The 19,296-nt window shown below is 37.2% G+C and overlaps 4 protein-coding genes, 1 long non-coding RNA gene and 1 other non-coding gene across 8 annotated transcripts; 4 read left to right on the top strand and 2 right to left on the bottom strand.

The window, feature by feature from the left end:
• The first annotated feature begins 1,427 nt into the window (after positions 1-1,427).
• LOC114162550 (protein BIG GRAIN 1-like A) lies at positions 1,428-3,223 on the top strand. Its single transcript, XM_028046472.2, has one exon. It carries the CDS (start codon positions 1,868-1,870, stop codon positions 3,047-3,049), a length of 1,182 nt encoding a protein of 393 aa, XP_027902273.1. The 5' UTR covers positions 1,428-1,867; the 3' UTR covers positions 3,050-3,223.
• Positions 3,224-7,390: 4,167 nt separating this feature from the next.
• LOC114162703 (serine/threonine/tyrosine-protein kinase HT1-like) lies at positions 7,391-9,161 on the top strand. Of its 2 annotated transcripts, none has more exons than XM_028046661.2 (4): positions 7,391-7,691; positions 7,779-8,060; positions 8,122-8,793; positions 8,904-9,161. In XM_028046661.2, the coding sequence occupies exons 1-4, from the start codon at positions 7,479-7,481 to the stop codon at positions 9,093-9,095; spliced, it is 1,359 nt and encodes a 452-aa protein (XP_027902462.1). In that variant the 5' UTR covers positions 7,391-7,478; the 3' UTR covers positions 9,096-9,161. The 2 variants fall into 2 exon arrangements, with proteins under 2 accessions (XP_027902462.1, XP_027902463.1); XM_028046662.2 differs by having other exon boundaries at positions 7,396-7,691; positions 8,140-8,793.
• An 869-nt stretch (positions 9,162-10,030) lies between these two features.
• LOC146883981 (uncharacterized) lies at positions 10,031-16,816 on the bottom strand. 2 transcript variants are annotated; one of them, XR_014984336.1, is made up of 4 exons: positions 16,687-16,816; positions 11,850-11,950; positions 11,673-11,744; positions 10,031-10,313 (listed from the first exon to the last, which is right to left on the bottom strand). It is a non-coding gene; the product is annotated as an uncharacterized LOC146883981 (long non-coding RNA). The 2 variants fall into 2 exon arrangements; XR_014984337.1 differs by lacking the exon at positions 16,687-16,816 and adding an exon at positions 13,075-13,211.
• On the top strand, positions 13,014-16,723 carry MSL10 (mechanosensitive channel of small conductance-like 10). Its single transcript, XM_028046365.2, has 6 exons — positions 13,014-13,273; positions 13,642-15,088; positions 15,292-15,412; positions 15,535-15,828; positions 15,901-16,103; positions 16,230-16,723. The coding sequence occupies exons 2-6, from the start codon at positions 13,650-13,652 to the stop codon at positions 16,492-16,494; spliced, it is 2,322 nt and encodes a 773-aa protein (XP_027902166.2). The 5' UTR covers positions 13,014-13,273; positions 13,642-13,649; the 3' UTR covers positions 16,495-16,723.
• A 385-nt stretch (positions 16,817-17,201) lies between the features above and the next one.
• On the top strand, positions 17,202-17,802 carry LOC114162462 (uncharacterized). The gene has a single exon (XM_028046367.2). It carries the CDS (start codon positions 17,264-17,266, stop codon positions 17,615-17,617), a length of 354 nt encoding a protein of 117 aa, XP_027902168.1. The 5' UTR covers positions 17,202-17,263; the 3' UTR covers positions 17,618-17,802.
• Positions 17,803-19,199: 1,397 nt separating this feature from the next.
• On the bottom strand, positions 19,200-19,271 carry TRNAD-GUC (transfer RNA aspartic acid (anticodon GUC)). The gene has a single exon. It is a non-coding gene; the product is annotated as a tRNA-Asp (tRNA).
• Positions 19,272-19,296: the final 25 nt, after the last annotated feature.

Here is a 19,296-nt window from a genome sequence, read left to right as displayed (position 1 = left end):
TGATTGAGTTAAAAATAAGAGAAGAAGTTTAGAAAGTTTTATTATGTTAAAAAGGCACATAGTTAGAGTAGAGGCATGCCAACGATCATTAAAAGACCAATTTTACAGACTCTTCTTCCTCTTTAAAGATCCCTCATCCCCACCATTAAAGCCTCTCTCTCTCTCATCCACCTGTTTTTCTTTTTTACTTTCTTTTTCTGTCATTTCCATTTTCTTTAGGAGCACCACCTTTCATCCTTGGTTTTCAAATTTCATTATTTCAAACACAATAACAACAAAAGAGGAAATCAATATTATAATTATTATATGAGATAATTTTTTACCTTTTAAAAATGTCTGAATACGGCATTAAACAAATTAATGGTTTCATTTCACCCCTTTTTCCCAAAACGACGGATACGTAGGTTATACAACTTCACAACTTGTATTTGTCATAATAAAGTATTTACTTAATATATACAGCGTTGAAAGGAAATGATAATTATAATATTAGCATAAGCAAAAGGGGTCCCATAATCCCAACCCATCCAATTTGGAAAATTTTAATTGGTAAATCCTTTTTGTGATGGCAAAAGCAAAAACAAAATCTCAATAACATCATTTTCCAATAATACCAAGCTTCATTCCATGATATCACAAAATCCACGAATTAAACAAATTTGCAATGTTTCCTTAATTTCATCCACTTACTGCTCAATATTTAACTTGTTAATTCATCTACCAATCATTATAATTATTCTACATTATGTACCAACCATAAATAACAAACCATCTTCATGCATATCCATCCCTTCTCAACTATAGTCCAAATTACAAATACATAATTTATTCACACCATTCAATCTCACCTCTAAATAGCTCCCCTAATTGACCAATTATGGAGAATAATTTTTTATTTTAGGAGGTTAGACCTTGATACCAACCCTAAATCAATAATGCCCTTGCCAGCTCAATTCTAATTCCTTTTAAATTTACCCACCACATGAAACAATCTATTTATCTTTCTTTTTTTTGACTCAATTTAAATTAAAACCCAAACTAACAAACTATAAAATTAAACTCACCCCACCCTCAATAGTTAAATGGAATTTAATAATCATTATATTGTCCACATTCAAAAATATAAAGGAAAAGCCTCACGCACGGGCTAAACTGATAGGTAATCATAAAAAATTATAAATTCCAAAAAATTTCCCATTTTTCACACGTGGGCCCTCGCTTTCCCGGTCGCACCGTTATATTCAACACTTCACCGCACCGGCGACTCTCCCAGACTTCATCAACGGCTACAAATTCGAATTTGTGGCCCATCATCAGAACAAAAAAAAAGTTACCAAAAAAAAACAGAGTAAAATGACACGTCAGCGATTGCCAACCTGGCAGAGTGGCGCCCATGGGAAGGAGGGTGGAGACGCACGCGCGTGATGAGATGAGAGCTTTATAAAGTGTGTGTGTCTCTCACACTGTTCCCTTCTCCTTCGTATCCATGTTCATATTCATATTCACATATTCATGTCACTCTGCTCTCATTGCTCTTTTCTTTTCTCTTTCTCCAGACAAGGAATCAATTACCCTGTTCACGTTTTCTCACAAACGCAAAAAAGCCTACAAACCAAGCAAATCATCATCTTTTTCACCTTCCCTCAATCATGCCCCTGTCATAGCTTAACACAACACAACACAACTCAACTCTCATCATCATCATCATTCTACACCACCTAGCTTCCATGGCAGCTTTTCAACCTTCCCACACCTAAAACAAAACCCAAACACCTACCCCACCATACTTTACTCCCTGTTCCTCACTCTCCCATCTCATCATCATTCCCTTTCGCCCGTGCTGTTCCAATTTAATTGCGCACCCAACATGTACGCCCTCGACATTTCACACACCAACGCTAAAAAAAACCCCTCCTTCTCCTCCTCTCTTCTCGACACCATCTACCGCTCCATCGACCGAGGAGACACCACCGCCAACGACATGAAACTCCGCACCCAGACAATGATCAAGAAACAGAGCAGAATCCTCGTCCATGAAGAGTTAACCGCGTCGACCATTCCCCGTTCTTGTTTAGTGCAAAAATGGAAGGGAAGCGACAAAACGGTGAAAGCGCAGATGGAGGAGAGAAAACCAATATCGCGTTTGCATGATCACGATCACGACCGGGAGGTGATGTTCTTCAGTTCTACTTCGAGTTGCTCGGATTCAAGCTCTGGATTGCTGTCCTCCTCCGACACTGAATCCCTGTACGGATCGAGGTCGCGAGTTTCGTGTTTTGCTCCTTCGAGACCGAAGCCATTGATGACGTCCGCGAGCAATGAAGAGCGTCTGATAAAGTCAAAATCGAGGGCGTTGAAGATGTACAACAATCTGAAGAAAGTGAAGCAACCCATCTCTCCGGGGGGGAGGCTGAGTACTTTTCTTAACTCTCTGTTGGGGAACGGGAAGAAAGCCAAAACCTTGGAGGAAGCAAAACCCAAGTCGGTACAAGAATCCACGTGTTCCTCTGCCTCCTCGTTCTCACGCTCTTGTTTGAGCAAGGCTTCGCCTTCCTCGAACAAATTGCGCGACGGGGTTAAGCGAACGGTGCGCTTTTACCCCGTGAGCGTGATCGTGGACGAGGATTGTCGACCGTGCGGGCACAAGTGTTTGTACGAAGAAGACACCACGCGCGTAATGGCGGTGTCTGTGCCAACGGCGTGGAAAATTGGACGCAACAAGAACGAAGAAGAGGAAAAGGTTGTGGATAAGAGCAGACGCGTGGAGGAGGCCGCAAGAGAGTTTCTGAAAGAGTATCACCGAAGTCAGAAAAGGAGCAACTTCATTAATTTCCGGGATTTTCCCAATAATGTGGCGGAAGATAAAGACGAAGATGAAGACGATGATGATACAGATGATGATGACGACGCAGCTAGTTATTCAAGTTCGGATCTTTTCGAGCTCGATCACCTTTCAGTGATGGGAAACAATAGGTATCGTGAGGAGCTTCCTGTGTACGAGACTACACATGTTAGTACCAATCGCGCCATTGCCAATGGCCTCGTATAATGTAGTTTCCGTCCATTACAATCCTAGTTTCATAATAAAACTACACAGATTACATATATATTACAATCATTTTTTTCTTTCGTTCACCATCATCGCTCAAAATCAATGTATCATCATCATCATCATCATCTTCATGAGTGTTTGTCTATGCAAGACGAAATGTTCTAGTTTGAAGTAGTTATTGTAAAACAATAAAAATAGCAGCACTTTAATGGCCTTTCTACTCGATCATGGATTATGCGTAGTTGGTTTTGCCATTGCCGTGTTAGACAGAGTAACTTTTGTGGTTTTGTAGAAGTACGTATCTGGGAAGGCGTGCGTGTGTATCTGTCACAGAATGTTGTTGAGTGAGGGAGAATATGATAAAAAGCAGAGTAGGTGCGTGATTTATAAAGTGAGTAGGGTGCAAAAAGGAGAGAGAGAGAGTAAATTCTCGATCACGATCAAACATTGACAGAGATACTGACAGAGTAGTTGGATGAAGAAGAAGGAAGAAAATGAATGATAAAGAAAAGAAAGAAAAAGAGGAAGAGGAAAACGAAAGATTCGAGATGGTGATGAGAAGCAAAATGGCGAGTGTGATTGTAAAGGAAAAGGCAGAGATCTTCGGCCATGGGAATAGAGAAAGTGAATACTAAAGCCTATGCTTTCTTAGTTTCTCTCTTTCTTCCATCCTCTCTGGAATTCCTATTTTGTATTGTTCCCGTTACTTGCAGGTTGCGCAACCATGAAAAATAAACGCTTTTTAAATTTAAAATTCCGTGCTTTAACTGGGTTCATCGTTATTTTATGGTGGCAATGGATGATGAAGAGTTAGTTTTGTCCTTTGTTTTGAGGTGTTGTTGGTACATAGTACAATGCAAACTCTGCTAAAAATGATGGTGTTGAAAGCAAATACAAGTCACTGATGCGCGGTAAAGTAAGCAATTATTGCTGTGGGGTGTTAAGATTAAGATGCTCATTAATCACACCCATCACTGTTCCTTCAACTTAACAATTATATATATTCCTTTTTACGTTTTTTAAAATTTAAATCATTCTTCAAGTTTTGCCATTTTTTAAAATAGGAGAATTTTTTTTTCTAAGAAGATAGTAACTAAATAAGATTACCGAATTTAAATTATTGATGAACATAGAAAAGTAGGGTTCAGTGGTCGTAGACCTAATAATAGCCTACTCAAAAAAGTATATATATAAGATTACTACGTGAGGAGCATGACGGGCATGCATAAAAAGAATCTCTCCCTTAGTCAAAATATGAACATGATATCATTTTCAAACTAATATTTACCTGTTGTTCAACTATGGGATGGTGGGTGTGTAACTTAATTATTCAACAACTTCTTACGTAATTAATTCCTAATGCACTTTCACTGTTTTAAAACAGTTTTAATTTGATAATTAGATCATGAATAAATAGTAAAACAATATAAAATATATTTCAAGGATTTAAAAAAAAAATGGTAGTTATAGTTCCTACAATTTTCGTTAGTTAAAGATTCCGTACGGTGGTGAGTTGGAGAAGAATAAAATTTTGCTGGCTTCTCTAAAAGACTGTGTCTTCCATTAAAAATGGAAAAGGATAATGATTATTATCGCAAATTTTTCTCTTTAATATCTTTTTTTTTTCACATTGTTCGTTATGTTTTTATTTTCTTCAGTTCCTATAGTGCTGCACTTAAAAATGGTGCATTAAGTCATCATTATCCAAAGAAACTATATTAGTTAAAAAATTATGCACATGTTACGGCATGAGTATTGGTTTTTTAATTGAGTTGTGGTTGTGGGTATCGAGATTAACTCAGTTGTTACTAATAAAAAACCTTACTTATGATCATAATATTCCCTTTATTAGGACTCATGAATCCTTATACCCTTAGGTAGCCCTTGGTTTATGGGGTGTACTATAAACTACACAAGTCAAATAATGCTGCTGTACTATTGTGTGTATAATCCACGATGATGATAAAATAATAAAACTTGCAGAAATAGAAACAAAAAGACTCTTATGAGCCTTTGAAATTAGAAAAATAATTTTTTTGACAAAGTTTTCTTTTGACAATCTTAACAAAGTTTCTAGTTATAGAATTAAATAATATTAAGTTTATATTTTTTAATCAAAATAAAATAATAAAATAGTATTTTTTTTACCTAATTAGGAAGTATGTCATTTTTCAATTTTTTTTGGTTAAACTATCATCTCCCTTGAAATTATACCTAGCCCACGTTATTAGTGCTCCTCTGTTCTTTACATTCAAATCACTTTTTTTTTTTCTTTTTAACAAAATACTTTTGATGCAAACAAATATCTGTTGTGTACTTTATGGGATAAAACCTTTTTTTTTGTTATCTATATAATGGAAACAAGTGTTTTTACGGTTTTCTTTAAAGTTAATGCAATAAAAACTTATTTACAAAAGTTATCTTTTAATTTCGAATTAAGTATTTTATAGATTATTTATTTTTTAAATTAAATTATTTATGTAGCACTTTACTCTTTCAGTTGTATTTGAATAATTCACATTACAATTTATGTAATTAGTTGTTCCATTACAGTTTAAAAAGTTTATTGTCTCACGACTGATCTTGAATATAAGTTAAAAAATTTGAATAACTAATAACGCTCTTTAGAAGGTTAGTGAGTAGTGTTTGAATCATAGCTATTTATGTGAAAAAAAAAAAAACCAAACTTTATCATTATATTTCCTCAAAATTTCATATAAGAATAAAAAAGTCATTGAAAATAAAATCTTAGGAAGACGAGAAAAACATTTGAGACGAAATAGTAGTCACATTAGATTAATAAAAGTTGTCGATATTTTGTTGTTAAATTTGTTTTCTCTTATAACCAGATAGCAGATAATACAATTTTACAAACTATTTTCATATTAGGAAATAATGTTTTAGCTTTAATTGTGTAAAATTTACGATGTCCATATCCGAAAACCAAATTGAGTTCTCTTTTATGATAGATGCAATTTGGAAGAAAAAATATATGTATAAATTTATTAAAAAATTAAAAATTATAACAAAAATAAAATATTCAATAAAATGACAATTAATTATTATTTTTGTCAAAGTTAATTAATATTCATTATTATAATTTTTTTATCTAATGTATATTATTGGATTTGTTATTTTGTATTCATGTTGTAGTTAGGTTCTCTTCCTCATATATTATGGTATAGGTTTATTTTCTTTTTCTTTGTTTTATATAGAACTTGTTGGGTTATTTTGTAATGTATTAGAGTTTTCAATATTATTTTCGTCTATTTGTGTTGCTTGACTCCATGAGTAGAACTTAGACTTTGGCTTATTTCCAGTTGTTAATTATAGTCTTTTGTTTATTTATTTTTTTTCTCTTTTCATGATCAACCAACCGAAAGAGCCAAGTTAAGATTTTAGTCATCCTTTGCTTTATTATGATAGAATCAATCTTATTCTCACATCTTAACCTTTTGATCACAAGAATTATTATACTTGAAGAACAAATTGTCACTCGTTGATGACTGTTGCTACTCACGCCACTTTAGTACAAATTATATGAAGTTGAAGTTTATTTCAGAGGAACTATATGGCTATAAATCCCCTGTTCACTGTACTTGTGGCCCTATTTAAACTCTATTAGGAATTCAAGTGTGAGTTTAAGTTACATTGGTTAGAAATCAGAAAGTAATGTACTATATAAGAATAAAGACCCATAAACCTATTGTCTTAAAGTTTTGGGTTGAGAATGATGTCAATACCTTATATAATTAGGTCCAGGTCTCATTAGTATTGTATCTTCTAAAAAAATTCCTCTATAAATCTAACAAATGATAATAGTAAGAAAACCGACTATTAAAATCGGCTCTGACGACTCCAGGATTTTGCAATGCTAAATAATCCTTACATGCATAACGCACTTTTCTACCATCAAGAATCTAAATCCTACATCCTAAGATATTTGTTCTTGCCGCTTTTGAAATGTCTGTTTCGGAATTAGTGGTGTGAATTTTGACCACGATAGTGATTTAATTGAGCTTTTGTGTGTAATTGTATGATGTGAATCTCGTTGAACTTCGAAGTAAACTCCGCCAAAATGTCTCTCAACACCCCTGCCGTTTTGTGAGGGTCTCTAAATTTACACAACATTTCCGTCTTCATACAAACCAACAACATTTGGCCAGCACATAATCTGTCTCATTCTCAAACTACACAGTTAATTCATTTTAGGAAAAAGATCAGATAAACACTCAAAATAGTCTCAACAACCATTAAACAAATAAAATCAGATAAAATTGTGGGTCCTATAGTATGCATATGTGGTGAAGGAAGGTTCATGAGAAAGTCCGTCACTTGAGCCTGCAATACAGATAACAACGAAAAAGGTTCATGCTTATGATTAAGACACTCTTTACCACGACATTTAAGTTCTCCTCCTACATATATGCTTCATCGCTCATTGCCTCCTCCTACACGGATCGACAACATGAATCTAAGTGAGAGCCCAACTACTCGCCACAACCTTTCTCGCCAATCATCGAAATCCAAAAGTGGTGGATGTTGTCGAGGCTTCAGCAGCGTCAGAACCGTGTCATCCACCGCACCAACCTTGCAACACCATCACCTTCAGCAGCTTTACCAAAAATTGGAACTAAAGGTACCTTTTTTCTCATGCAAATTGCTTCCATTGGACATTGGAGTAAAATTATCAGGCTCCCCACAGTGACAGTGTGAGTTGAATCAGGTGGCAGGTTTGGAAAAAGAGGTGCAGAGGCAGACAGAACTGCGCGTTATGTACAGGAAAAGAATGGAAAAGACGCAGGATTACTTGAAATACTGTCTCCAAATAGCACAGCAAAATGGAATCTTGGACCTCATTATCCACTCAAACGGTGAAGTCTCGCAATCTTCCATTTCTTCTCCACGTGCACTCAACTCCACTCTCACTCCTTCGCACAACCATCCCAACCTGATACCCATCGTTGATCAAGCCAAAATCAATGGATGGTTCATCAACCCCAGTGAGGTAACTAACTACTTTCTATCTTTCTTCTCCGTTCCCATTCAAAAATTGGAATATACCTCAGTTTTGCAGTGATGAACAGATCCAGCTGGGAGAAAAAATAGGGCAGGGAACCACGGCGGAGATTCACAGAGGGACGTGGCGCGGATTTGATGTGGCGGTGAAGTGCATGTCCGATTCATTCTTCAGCAAAAACGAAAACGGCGTCATATTCTTCGCTCAGGAGGTTGAAACCCTCTCGAAGCAGCGTCACCGGTTTGTGCTTGACCTCATGGGTGCGTGTCTGGACCCTCCGCATCATGCATGGGTGGTTACCGAGTATCTGAACACCACGCTCAAGGAGTGGCTACATGGGCCGGGGAAAAGGCCCAAACACAGAACCACCCCACTTCCTCCCTTGAAAGAGAGGGTGATGCGGGCCCTGGAAATAGCCCAAGGCATGCAGTACCTCCACGAACAAAAGCCCAAGGTCATTCATCGGGACTTGAAGCCCAGCAACATCTTCTTGGACGATGCGCTGCATGTGAGAGTTGCGGATTTTGGTCACGCGCGGTTCTTGGATGATGACGAAATGGCCCTCACCGGAGAAACAGGAACGTACGTGTACATGGCACCGGAGGTAATTCGGTGCGAGCCCTATGATGAAAAATGTGATGTATACAGTTTTGGGATCATACTCAACGAGTTACTCACCGGAAACTACCCTTATATTGAGACACAACTTGGTCCCGCCAAGGTAACTACACTTATTCTTTTTTGGTAAGCTAAAAACAAATGATTATTTTTTTAGGTGTAAAGAAATTTAGAAAGAGAATGGTTAGAAAAGTAAAATGTTTTTTTTTTTAGATTGCTATGGAAGTTGTGGAGGATGAGCTAAGGCCTTTACTTGCATCAAAGGACGATGGTGAGGAAATGGAAGAACTGATTGACCTAATATGCCTTTGCTGGAATGCAAGCCCATCCACTCGACCATCCTTTGCAACAATTAGTCATACCCTCAAATCTTATGTTGAGAGCCTCCTTCAAATTTCAAATTAATGTATCAAATATCAAATCAACTATATCTTCATTGAAAAAGGAATATAACTGAGTGTTTTCATGTTTGATTCACTGTTCATTATTGTTTTTTCTTTTTTATGGTAAAGATTAATTGTTAGTATTTTGTTAAGGGAAGAATTAAATTTGTAATCTTTATAAATTTCAAATGTTAAGAGAAAAAATTGAATTCATAATGGGAAAAAAAAAGGAAGAAAAATGATATTGGACTGCGACTTACTTTTTTTTTATTTTCATTTTTTATTGTTCGACGTGCTTAGTACGGATCATTAATTAATATATTATTTTTTTCAAGAATCAATATTTCATACTAAATCACATTAAAAATTAAAAAATAAATGAGGAAATTAAAATAATAAGAATGATAATAACATTTAAAGAAAAAAGTAATGTTAAATTTTGAAAGATGTCGTCTAAGTGTCTAAAGCCGTTGGTAAATAAGTGATAGTGAGGGTCCCCATTTTTGATATTATGATGCATGATTGTTGTCGTATCGGTGGGTGAATTGTGAGGTAAATTACAGAGCAAAAGGCATTATTGGTTTTGCTATATATGCATACATTTCAAAAGTTGGTTTTCCATTCTGAGTTGTATAATCACCTCGTATTTGTCGAAATCTTTAGTATAATCACATTTCAGATATTATGCGATTTTTGTAGCTAACAATTGTCGGTGTTTTTTATTTTGAAATCACTTAAAGAAACATGGGCAGCTTCGATAATTCAAAGGTGGGTCAAAGTGTTGCTACCAGATTACACAAAAGTAACAAATATGTGTTTTCAATGAACACGCTTCCTACTCAAATTGAACCATATTTGAATTACAAATCACTTGAAAGTTGACAACTTATATAAGTCAAATAATGTTTATTTTAAAAGTGTAAAAAAACGACAACATAATAGGAGGTACACAGTATATACTAAATGTAACGTCCCATTTAATTATTAAACGAAATTAAAGAAAACGTCACGCGATAAAGTATGGCAGCGTAGTCTTGGGGTCCTTAACACAACCCCTACAACCTGGCACACCACGATGCCAACATAAAACAGATACAATCTGACAAAGAGTGTAGAGTAAGGAATCATAAGACGATACAGGGGCCGTAGCCCTAAAGAAATCGTAAATAAAATGACTCCAGCCCAGATGGCTAAGCTACTGAATCACCACTCCCTTGCTGACCACGAGAACCTCGCCCATCTGCTCCCATCAACCAAGTTGATGATCATCGCAAGGAAGAACAACCACATACAACACAACCATGCAACAAAACGGGTAAGCTAGAGCCAACACATACTCATCATACAGTCAAATATATTTTCATCATCTCACATCCATATAACAACCAAACATGTCATGACTCTTCATCAATACACTACGACTCGACTCGACTCATCAGGATACGTATAACTTGGTCGGATTCAGCGGATGCTTGCACTTGTGGTGGGTACCTCTGCTCGACCCTGAGCTGCTCGATCCTGAGCTATGTGTTACCAGTGTTACGATGAATCAAAATCTCTCCCACCACAAGGTTAGCCCTTAATGAGTTTCAGGCCTCCTGCTACTCCCACCACAAGAGTCAGTCTGCTCTAAGTGAGACTAACTAGCTCCTCAGAGTGTCAGGATGCAACCTTACCTTGAATCCTTACCTAGTTATACAGATGGGGCACCACCATGGACACCCACTAACAGAGGCCATGGAATTACGTCCCGACCACTGAAGCGTAGCCCCGGAGGTCTCACCTAGAGACCCCAAGGAATTACACGCTGACACAGACCAACATTCATAAAATAATATATTCGGAGAACATCAAAAGCATGTTTACAATTCCATACCCATCCATGAGATTTATTCCTCATACGCATCGCATATTGAATTCATACCTCTGATCCTCACCATCCCATGGGTCTAGTGTCTCATCTCATGTTAATACCATGTTCCTTTAATTTCAAACTTCACATTCGTTTCACATGCTAAGTCTCATACCAACCCATTCATCCACAATTCATGAATCATACCCAAGAATATACTTCATGCTCCGTTATATACAGGTCAATCATCATACAATCATACTCAACCAAAACAGATCATTCAGGAAACATTAAACATCCAAATCACAGCACTGTCTCGCCCAGTATCTCGCTCAGGCTGAGGGGTCTCGCTCAGGCGAGACATGCTCGCTCAGGCGAGCCTCCCCCTCGCCTAGGCGAGAGCACAAAAACAAGTGCAGGAGCAATGCGGGATCTCGCTTAAGCGAGATCCCTCTCGCCTGGGCGAGTTGCCTGCTCGCTCAAAAGTTAAGCGAGTCGCCTGGGCGACCTTTCGTGCAAAAACTTAGGCGAGCTTCCCTGTTTCATCTCGCCTAGGCGAGATGAACTCGCTTGGGCGAGATTAACAGGTCTCGCCACTGTTCTTCACTGCAACAGCCATGAAAATCAAGCCAAACCAGCATACAAGGCATTCTCATACACCAAATCGAAGGATTGAATCATGCAAGCAGGAATCCACACCATCACAGACTAAAACTACTGGAAAACAAGAGCTCTAACTTCCCGTACCTGGGAGATGCGAGCTAGAGCTTCCGATACTCGAGCGGCGAAGGACAGTAGCCCAAGGAACGGCTTAGCGAACTGAAACCAGCAGGACAAGGTTTAAAACGAGCTCACTAGAAGGCTCAAACTGAAAACGTAAAGAAGAGACGGAACGAACATAGAGCTTGAGTTGGGGAGACTTACGCGGAACGGAACAAATGCGGCTGAACTTGCTAGACTGCGACTTCTCCAAACCCTAGCAGAGGTAAAGGCGGCTGTGGCTCGAGGCAAGGACAAAGCTTTTTCTGAAAATGGCAAGGAACTCTAGGTTTAGGGCAGACCTAAGAATTTTATACATTGGGCCGGCCTTAGGCCCACTCACAAAGGCAGCCCATAACTTTAGGGCAGAATATAAAAATGGGGCCTTACACTAAAATATCATGATTTAATTAACTTTGACAAAAATAATATCAATTCATACTCATTATCCATTATTTATAGTCATCGATAATGTCAAAACCAATTATTTTCATTTATCAAAATAGTTCCACTCACTTAATAGTTACTTTTTCACTGAGTAAGAAGAGTAAGCACAAGATAAAATAGAACCTGAAAATGCGCTAAAAACTTCCAATAATCTAATGAAACAGTGCTCAAACAATAAACAACACTCACCACAAGTTGATCAGGTTAATCATTTTATATTTACTTATCGTCAACATTATTTTTTATTCCACATCATCCCACTAGTAGAATCTGATTAAAAAATATAGATGAAAAACAACTCAATAAAACTAGAAACACGAATGAAAAGAAATAGAGAAACAAAATTGAGTATATATTTAATTAAATTATGCGTTTATTAAAATAAATATCACCCAAACCTTCGATTAAGCCCCTCTACAGTTTTCTAATTAGAATTTCTCCTATTACTTTCAATGGGAAATGATCCACTTCCATCTAACCTTGTAGTTAAGGCATAAGACTCACCGGTGGAATAGATGTTACAAAACTTTTGAATTTACTTCATACTTTTTATTTATAGTTTAAGAACTCTAAACAATAGAGATAGTTAATGATAACAAAGTATACGAAGGATTATAATAATATAAATTTAACACCGTACAAATGCCAGTTTTGAAGGGACTAATTACAAAAAGACAACTTAAAAAAAAAACAAATATTATTCTATTAACACCAGCTAAACAATCTTAAAAAAATCGATTTTTTAATTTTTCTAATGTGAACACAATGAGTAGTACTACCAATGTATTCTCTCTATCACTCTACATTATGAATAAAAATCAGCAATTAAAAATTATAGTTTATATGTTTATGAGATATGCTTGAGATTGTTATCCAACTAGATCAACTTTGATGCAAAAAAGTGTTTAGTAAATAATACCTGCTCCGCTATTTGTTTACTTACCTTATTTTTCAGAGGCTTCTTTTCTGATCGGCTTGGACTTTATTGGGACCTGCGATGCAAATCCGGAGTTTCTTCCGCTGCAACTCACTCCCACATTTTACATTCACTTTCTCTCTCTACTCTCAAGTCTAAAGACTCAAACTTTTCAATTAGTCTTCTTCCTTGCCCCCAAAACTTCGCCGTTGTTTTTGACTCTCATGTAAGCACACTGACCCATAATACCGTTTCCCGTTTTTCATCCATCCATTGATGCAAAGTTGGACCTTTGTCCGTGTTTGTGTTTTTCCAACCTTTGCCAACCAACTTTGTCTGTCATCCACTGTGTATACTACTATCTAACATAACTAGTTACAGCTTCAGCTGATCTGTTTCCTTTCATACTCTGTTGTTCTTTTATTTATACCGTTTTGTCTAGTACTATTAGTCCAAATCCAAGTTGTTCTTGGTATATACCATTAAAATGTTGAAAAGGAAAAACACATGTCCAATAGTAGACTAGCATCAGAGTGTTCATTTCTTGTGATTGATTTACTTACTACTTTCGTCAACTTTGCATTTCTGGCGCAGGCTCTTGAATGGATGCTAATTTTAAGAAGGAAGGTCTTCACGGCGGCGAGGTGAGCTTGGGGGAGAAGAAAAGGGAAGTTACGGTGGCGATTCCAAATGAGGGTGGTGGTGAATCTTTGATGCCAAAGCAACAGAGCAGGGGGAATTCGCCTCACAGAATGTTAAACAACAACGAGTTTGCTGCAAAGTCGCCACCTTTGAACTGTGCTTCCCCTGAGATAAGGTTCATGCCAAGCCCAAACAAGCCCCCAAAGATTCCCGTTTCCAGCGCCAATCTCACCCGGAGAAAATCACTCACGAGGTCAGTGTATTCCAAACCCAAATCAAGGTTTGGTGAACAACCTTACCCTGTTGATGGGACTCTTTTGGAAGAGAATGGTACCTCAACTTTGCAAGAAAATTTGGGTGTTGGTTCACCGTATAAAGCATCGCCTATTAACAATAAACCTGGAACTGTTAATAGAACAGTCTCCATCCTTTCTGTGATCACTCCCAAGACGCCGTTGATGGCGTCTCCGGGCCCGGCTGGCGGGGAGGATTTCGATGAAATCATTTACAGAAAAGTTGAATTGAGTAAAAGCAAACGTAGTAGGAGAGTGACGGCTAAGGTTTTGTTTGAATGGTTTGTGTTCGTGTGCCTTACAAGTAGCTTGGTGGCTAGTTTAACAGTTGGAAAACTTAAAAGAACAGAGATTTGGGGTTTGGGGATTTGGAGATGGTGTGTGCTTGTGATGGTGACCTTTTGTGGAATGTTGGTTACAAGATGGTTCATGCGCATTGTTGTTTTCTTGATTGAGACCAACTTTTTGTTGAGGAAAAAGGTGCTGTATTTTGTCCATGGTCTGAAGAAGTGTGTCAAGTTCTTCATTTGGCTTGGTTTGGTTCTTCTCACATGGGTGCTGTTGATTAACCGGGGGGTGGATCGATCTGAATTGGCCACAAAGATTTTGAATGGGGTAACAAGGACTCTTGCTTCCCTCCTCATTGGAGCTTTCCTGTGGTTCATGAAGACATTGCTGCTGAAGATCTTGGCGTCAAATTTTCATGTTAAATCTTTCTTTGATCGAATTCAGGAGTCGCTTTTCCACCAGTACATTCTGCAGACTCTCTCTGGGCCTCCACTTGTAGAAGAGGCTGAGAAGATTGGGAAATCAGTCAGTGTTGGTCACTTCAGTTTCAGGAGTACAGATGGGAAGGGTGGAATGAAGAAAGAGACTATTGATATTGCAAAGCTTCACCAGATGAAACAAGAGAAGGTTTCTGCATGGACTATGAAGGTTTTGGTAGATGCAATGACAAATTCAGGGCTATCCACAATCTCTAGTGCACTAGATGAAACTTTTGATGATGGAGAAAATGAACAGACTGATAAAGAGATTACTAATGAGATGGAAGCAACTGCTGCAGCCTATCACATTTTCAGGAATGTTGCTGCCCCTGGTTGCACGTAAGTATATCCGCTGTCACAAATGGCTTTGTCCATGTGTCCTACACGTATCAGACACCGACACTCGTACGATACTGAGATACTGGGGAAGTGTCCAAATCAAAAGATACTTTTTTTGGTCTCCTGTATTGATAATTCTCCTTTTTTGTGATATTTGCCTCTCTTGTATCTCCCAATTCAAATTTTTCTGTCACTATGAATAGGTACATTGACGAGGATGAACTACGGAGGTTCATGATTAAGGAAGAAGTGAGGATGGTATATCCCCTACTGGCTGAACCAGAAACGGGTCAGATTACAAGGAAGTCCTTAACAGACTGGTTGGTAAGGTCTTCTACATATGCCTATCTAAAATATTGTCAAGATAATGAAAGGATTTAAATTCTGTTTGGGTTGCAAACATATCATTCCATAATGTTTGTTATTTTGTTTGTGTTCTTCTTCAGTTGAAGGTATATCAGGAACGCAAAGCATTGGCACATGCCTTAAGCGACACCAAAACTGCTGTGAGACAACTAAACAAGCTCGTGACGGTAATCCTAATCGTGGTGACCGTAATCGTGTGGCTTCTACTTATGGAGATTGCAACAACAAAAGTACTCGTGTTTCTATCTTCCCAGCTGGTACTTGCAGCTTTCATGTTTGGAAACACTTGTAAGAACATATTTGAAGCTATCATCTTCGTGTTTGTGATGCATCCATTTGATGTTGGTGATCGATGTGTTGTTGATGGGGTTGAGGTAATCTACAGCCACTAAATGTTGTTTCCGTGTTTGAGATTTGCATATTAATGCATTCCACTAATCTGGCAGCTATTGGTTGAAGAAATGAACATATTGAACACAGTGTTCTTGAAGCTTAACAATGAAAAAGTGTACTATCCAAATTCTTTGTTGGCCATGAAACCGATTAGCAACTATTACAGAAGCCCAGATATGGGTGACCGTGTAGAGTTCTCAATTGATTTTACAACACCAGCTGAGAAAATTGGGGCACTGAGAGAAAGAGTAAAGAGGTAAGCTAATTATTGTATCTTCATGCATAAATGAGTATTATTGGTCCATCCATGGATGATGTAACAACATATGAACACAGTATGTGTATGCTTTTCTTTGTTCTAATTTGTTTTCATATAACTAAGGTACCTGGAGAGAAACCCACAGTACTGGCACCCAAATTATGGCTTAGTAGTGAAGGACATTGAAGACGTAAACAAGATCAAGATGGGTATATACGTTACCCACACAATGAACTTTCAAGAGTTTGGGGAGAAAAACAAGAGAAGAACAGAATTGGTGATGGAAATAAAGAAGATATTTGAAGAACTCAACATCAGATACAACCTTCTTCCACAAGGCATTCATCTCAGACATATGGAGCCAGAGCCTAGGGTGCTCAATACATGATGAATCAACTTCAACTACATACATACACGTGCGCCTCCTACGTTTCATTTCATTCGTCAAATACCATTGGTTGATTTAACTGGTGATAGTTGGGAGTGGTGCTTTAGTATACATACAGGGCTTAGTATTAACAATTTATTTCCTACATAAGATATGATTAAGAAATTATGAATTCAAGACTCTTGTACGAACCTTCAAGTGGATCCAATGTAAAAATTTCTTCCCACAATTCTGATGCAAGCATGAGAGTGAGACAAGTAATTTCTACTGTTTCATAATTTGTTTGTATGAGGCTAGTTCTGATATTTGTATCTTTATCTACTTTTTGTTCCCCCAAAGATCAATTATGAACCAGAGAAATACACAGTAAAATTAACAACTTTATATATATATATATATATATATATATATATATATATATATATATATATATATATTCTACAGGTCTTTTTATGGTAGTTAAATTTTACTTTTTAAACTGATTTCATGAATTTAGTTATTTAATTACGATCTTTAAGGAATAAAAAGTGGTATTAGTTTCTACCATTCTTCTGAGAAGAGTTTTGAGCCTAACATATGAGGTCTTAATTATGGGACGATGTTCCAGATTATGATAACGTTATCCTCCCAATAGCAAGTAGAGAATATCCCACGTAGGACAACCTACGAGTGCCACGTTAACACAAAATCTCAATTTCATTATCCATTCTCTGAGCTTCAACCTCTTCAGCAGAATCTTCAGTTCAGAGCAACCAAGGCAACTCCTGAGATGGCTTCAGCTTCTGTTCCAGTGGCTTTGTCTCTGACCTCTGTCACGCACACCAAGCCTTCATCCCAAGCCTTCTTCAAGCCACTGCCAAAGAGGACCCTCTCAAAAAAGCCACCGTCAAAATCCAACCTTCAAATTAATGCATCTTTGAAGGAGAAGGCGGTGACAGGGCTCACAGCCGCCACCGTCACAGCCTCCATGGTGATCCCGGAGGTGGCTAATGCTGCTGCATCCGATTTCTCTCCTTCTCTCAAGAACTTTCTACTCAGCATCTTCGCCGGTGGAGTTGTGCTGGTAGCCATATTTGGAGCAGTTGTTGGTGTTGCCAACTTTGATCCGGTGAAGAGGACTTAAACTATGCTCTATACTTCTTTTCATTTCTCTGCCTTTCTCAATCTTCTCATTTCTTACTTTATGTGAGTTTATGCGACTGGTTCTGTTATATATGCACACTATATATCTCTTCTGCACTTTATTTTGTACCCTCGTACTTCTTAACTTTATAATATAATAACAACTGCGTTTGATCCGGGGTTCAACATGTTTATGTTTTATCTGTTTTATATTCAATGAACCGCACAGTTTGTGGGTCAAAAACTATGATGAACTATTATCAGAATTCTGAAATCTTCATTCACACTACTAACATATATGTAATGAGTTCAGAGACAGTGAGCCACGTCATGCCCAGAAATGAATCTGGCACTTTGATATTCAGTTTGAACTTGAAACAGTGATGATTTTGTTTCAAGATCAAGTAGATTTACTTGTGGTTGTTGATATCAGCATAATCTGAGTTGTCATTGAACTGTTAACTTGTGTCAATTTGGTTATCACTCAATCAACTTCTTTTGTTGTATGCACATTTCAATTATGTTCTGTGATTCTAAATTACAGTGATTTGTGTAATTAATATTGTTAAAGTGTAATGAAGGTCTTAGATTTATGTGGAGTACTGGGTTTTGAATGTAACTAAGGAATGATGGAGCTGCCTTATTCCACTACGCTTTTATTTAGTTCTGCTCAGCATCTACCGTGATCAAGTTCTTGATATTTCTTTAAGTAATTTTGTAAACAACTCTCTCTGTGTTGCAAGACTAGCTAGCTTCCTTCAAAGCTTGCTATGTAAACTTTCACAAAATGAGTTTAGCATTGCGAGAAGAGAATGTGTTTATCACACTGTGGATCTTAAATTTGACAGGTAAACCGATATGTACCCAAGATTCAACGCATAATGAGATGCTGTAAAATCAGAGGAAAATACAAATGAAGTAGTGCAACTAGCAAGTCAAAGAAGAGAAATTAACTGGATAAATAATTAATGAAAAATTACTAATTGAAAAAAAAAAAAAAAAAACTCTAACAACATGCTGATATGGGATGGGGCACAGAAAGATGTGTGATTAAATTACACGCAGAGATCTATATTACTTCAATGGAATACTTCAATGTGAGATTATACAAAAATTGAATAAAAGTATTTGGTACCTGCACATAAGCAATATTAAATGTTGCAGATATTATAAATGTAAAAGAGGTAGAAAAGAAATACACAATTGTCATGATGCTTAATAATATGAAGAAAAAAAATGTTTGAATTCAACGAAACTAACTAACATTTTAGGAATCAAAATTTTCAAAAAATGAAGATGTCTACGTTTGAACCCGAGCCGTCCAGCCGTCCACATGACAGGCGAAGATACTAACCACTATACTACAACATTACAGTTCAATTATACAATCTTACATAACTTCTTATAAACGATATAAAATAAACAAAAATTGAAAAACAAAAATCGCCGTTGCCGGGGATCGAACCCGGGTCACCCGCGTGACAGGCGGAATACTCACCACTATACTACAACGACCTGCTTTGCTATAAATTAAATAATTAAGGTATTGTCAAAATATTAAATAAAGAAAAATTATAAAAATTCGCCGTTGCCGGGGATCGAACCCGGGTCGTCCGCGTGACAGGCGGAAATACTTACCACTATACTACAACGACAACCTTTTGTTCACAAAATCCTGTC

Source organism: Vigna unguiculata, chromosome 9 (genome assembly GCF_037176805.1).
Source record: "Vigna unguiculata cultivar grain cowpea cultivar isolate G323 ecotype 2 chromosome 9, ASM3717680v1, whole genome shotgun sequence".
NCBI classification, from domain to species: domain Eukaryota; kingdom Viridiplantae; phylum Streptophyta; class Magnoliopsida; order Fabales; family Fabaceae; genus Vigna; species Vigna unguiculata.
Note: the sequence above shows the minus strand (reverse complement) of the source record. Positions and strands in the feature narration are given on the sequence as shown.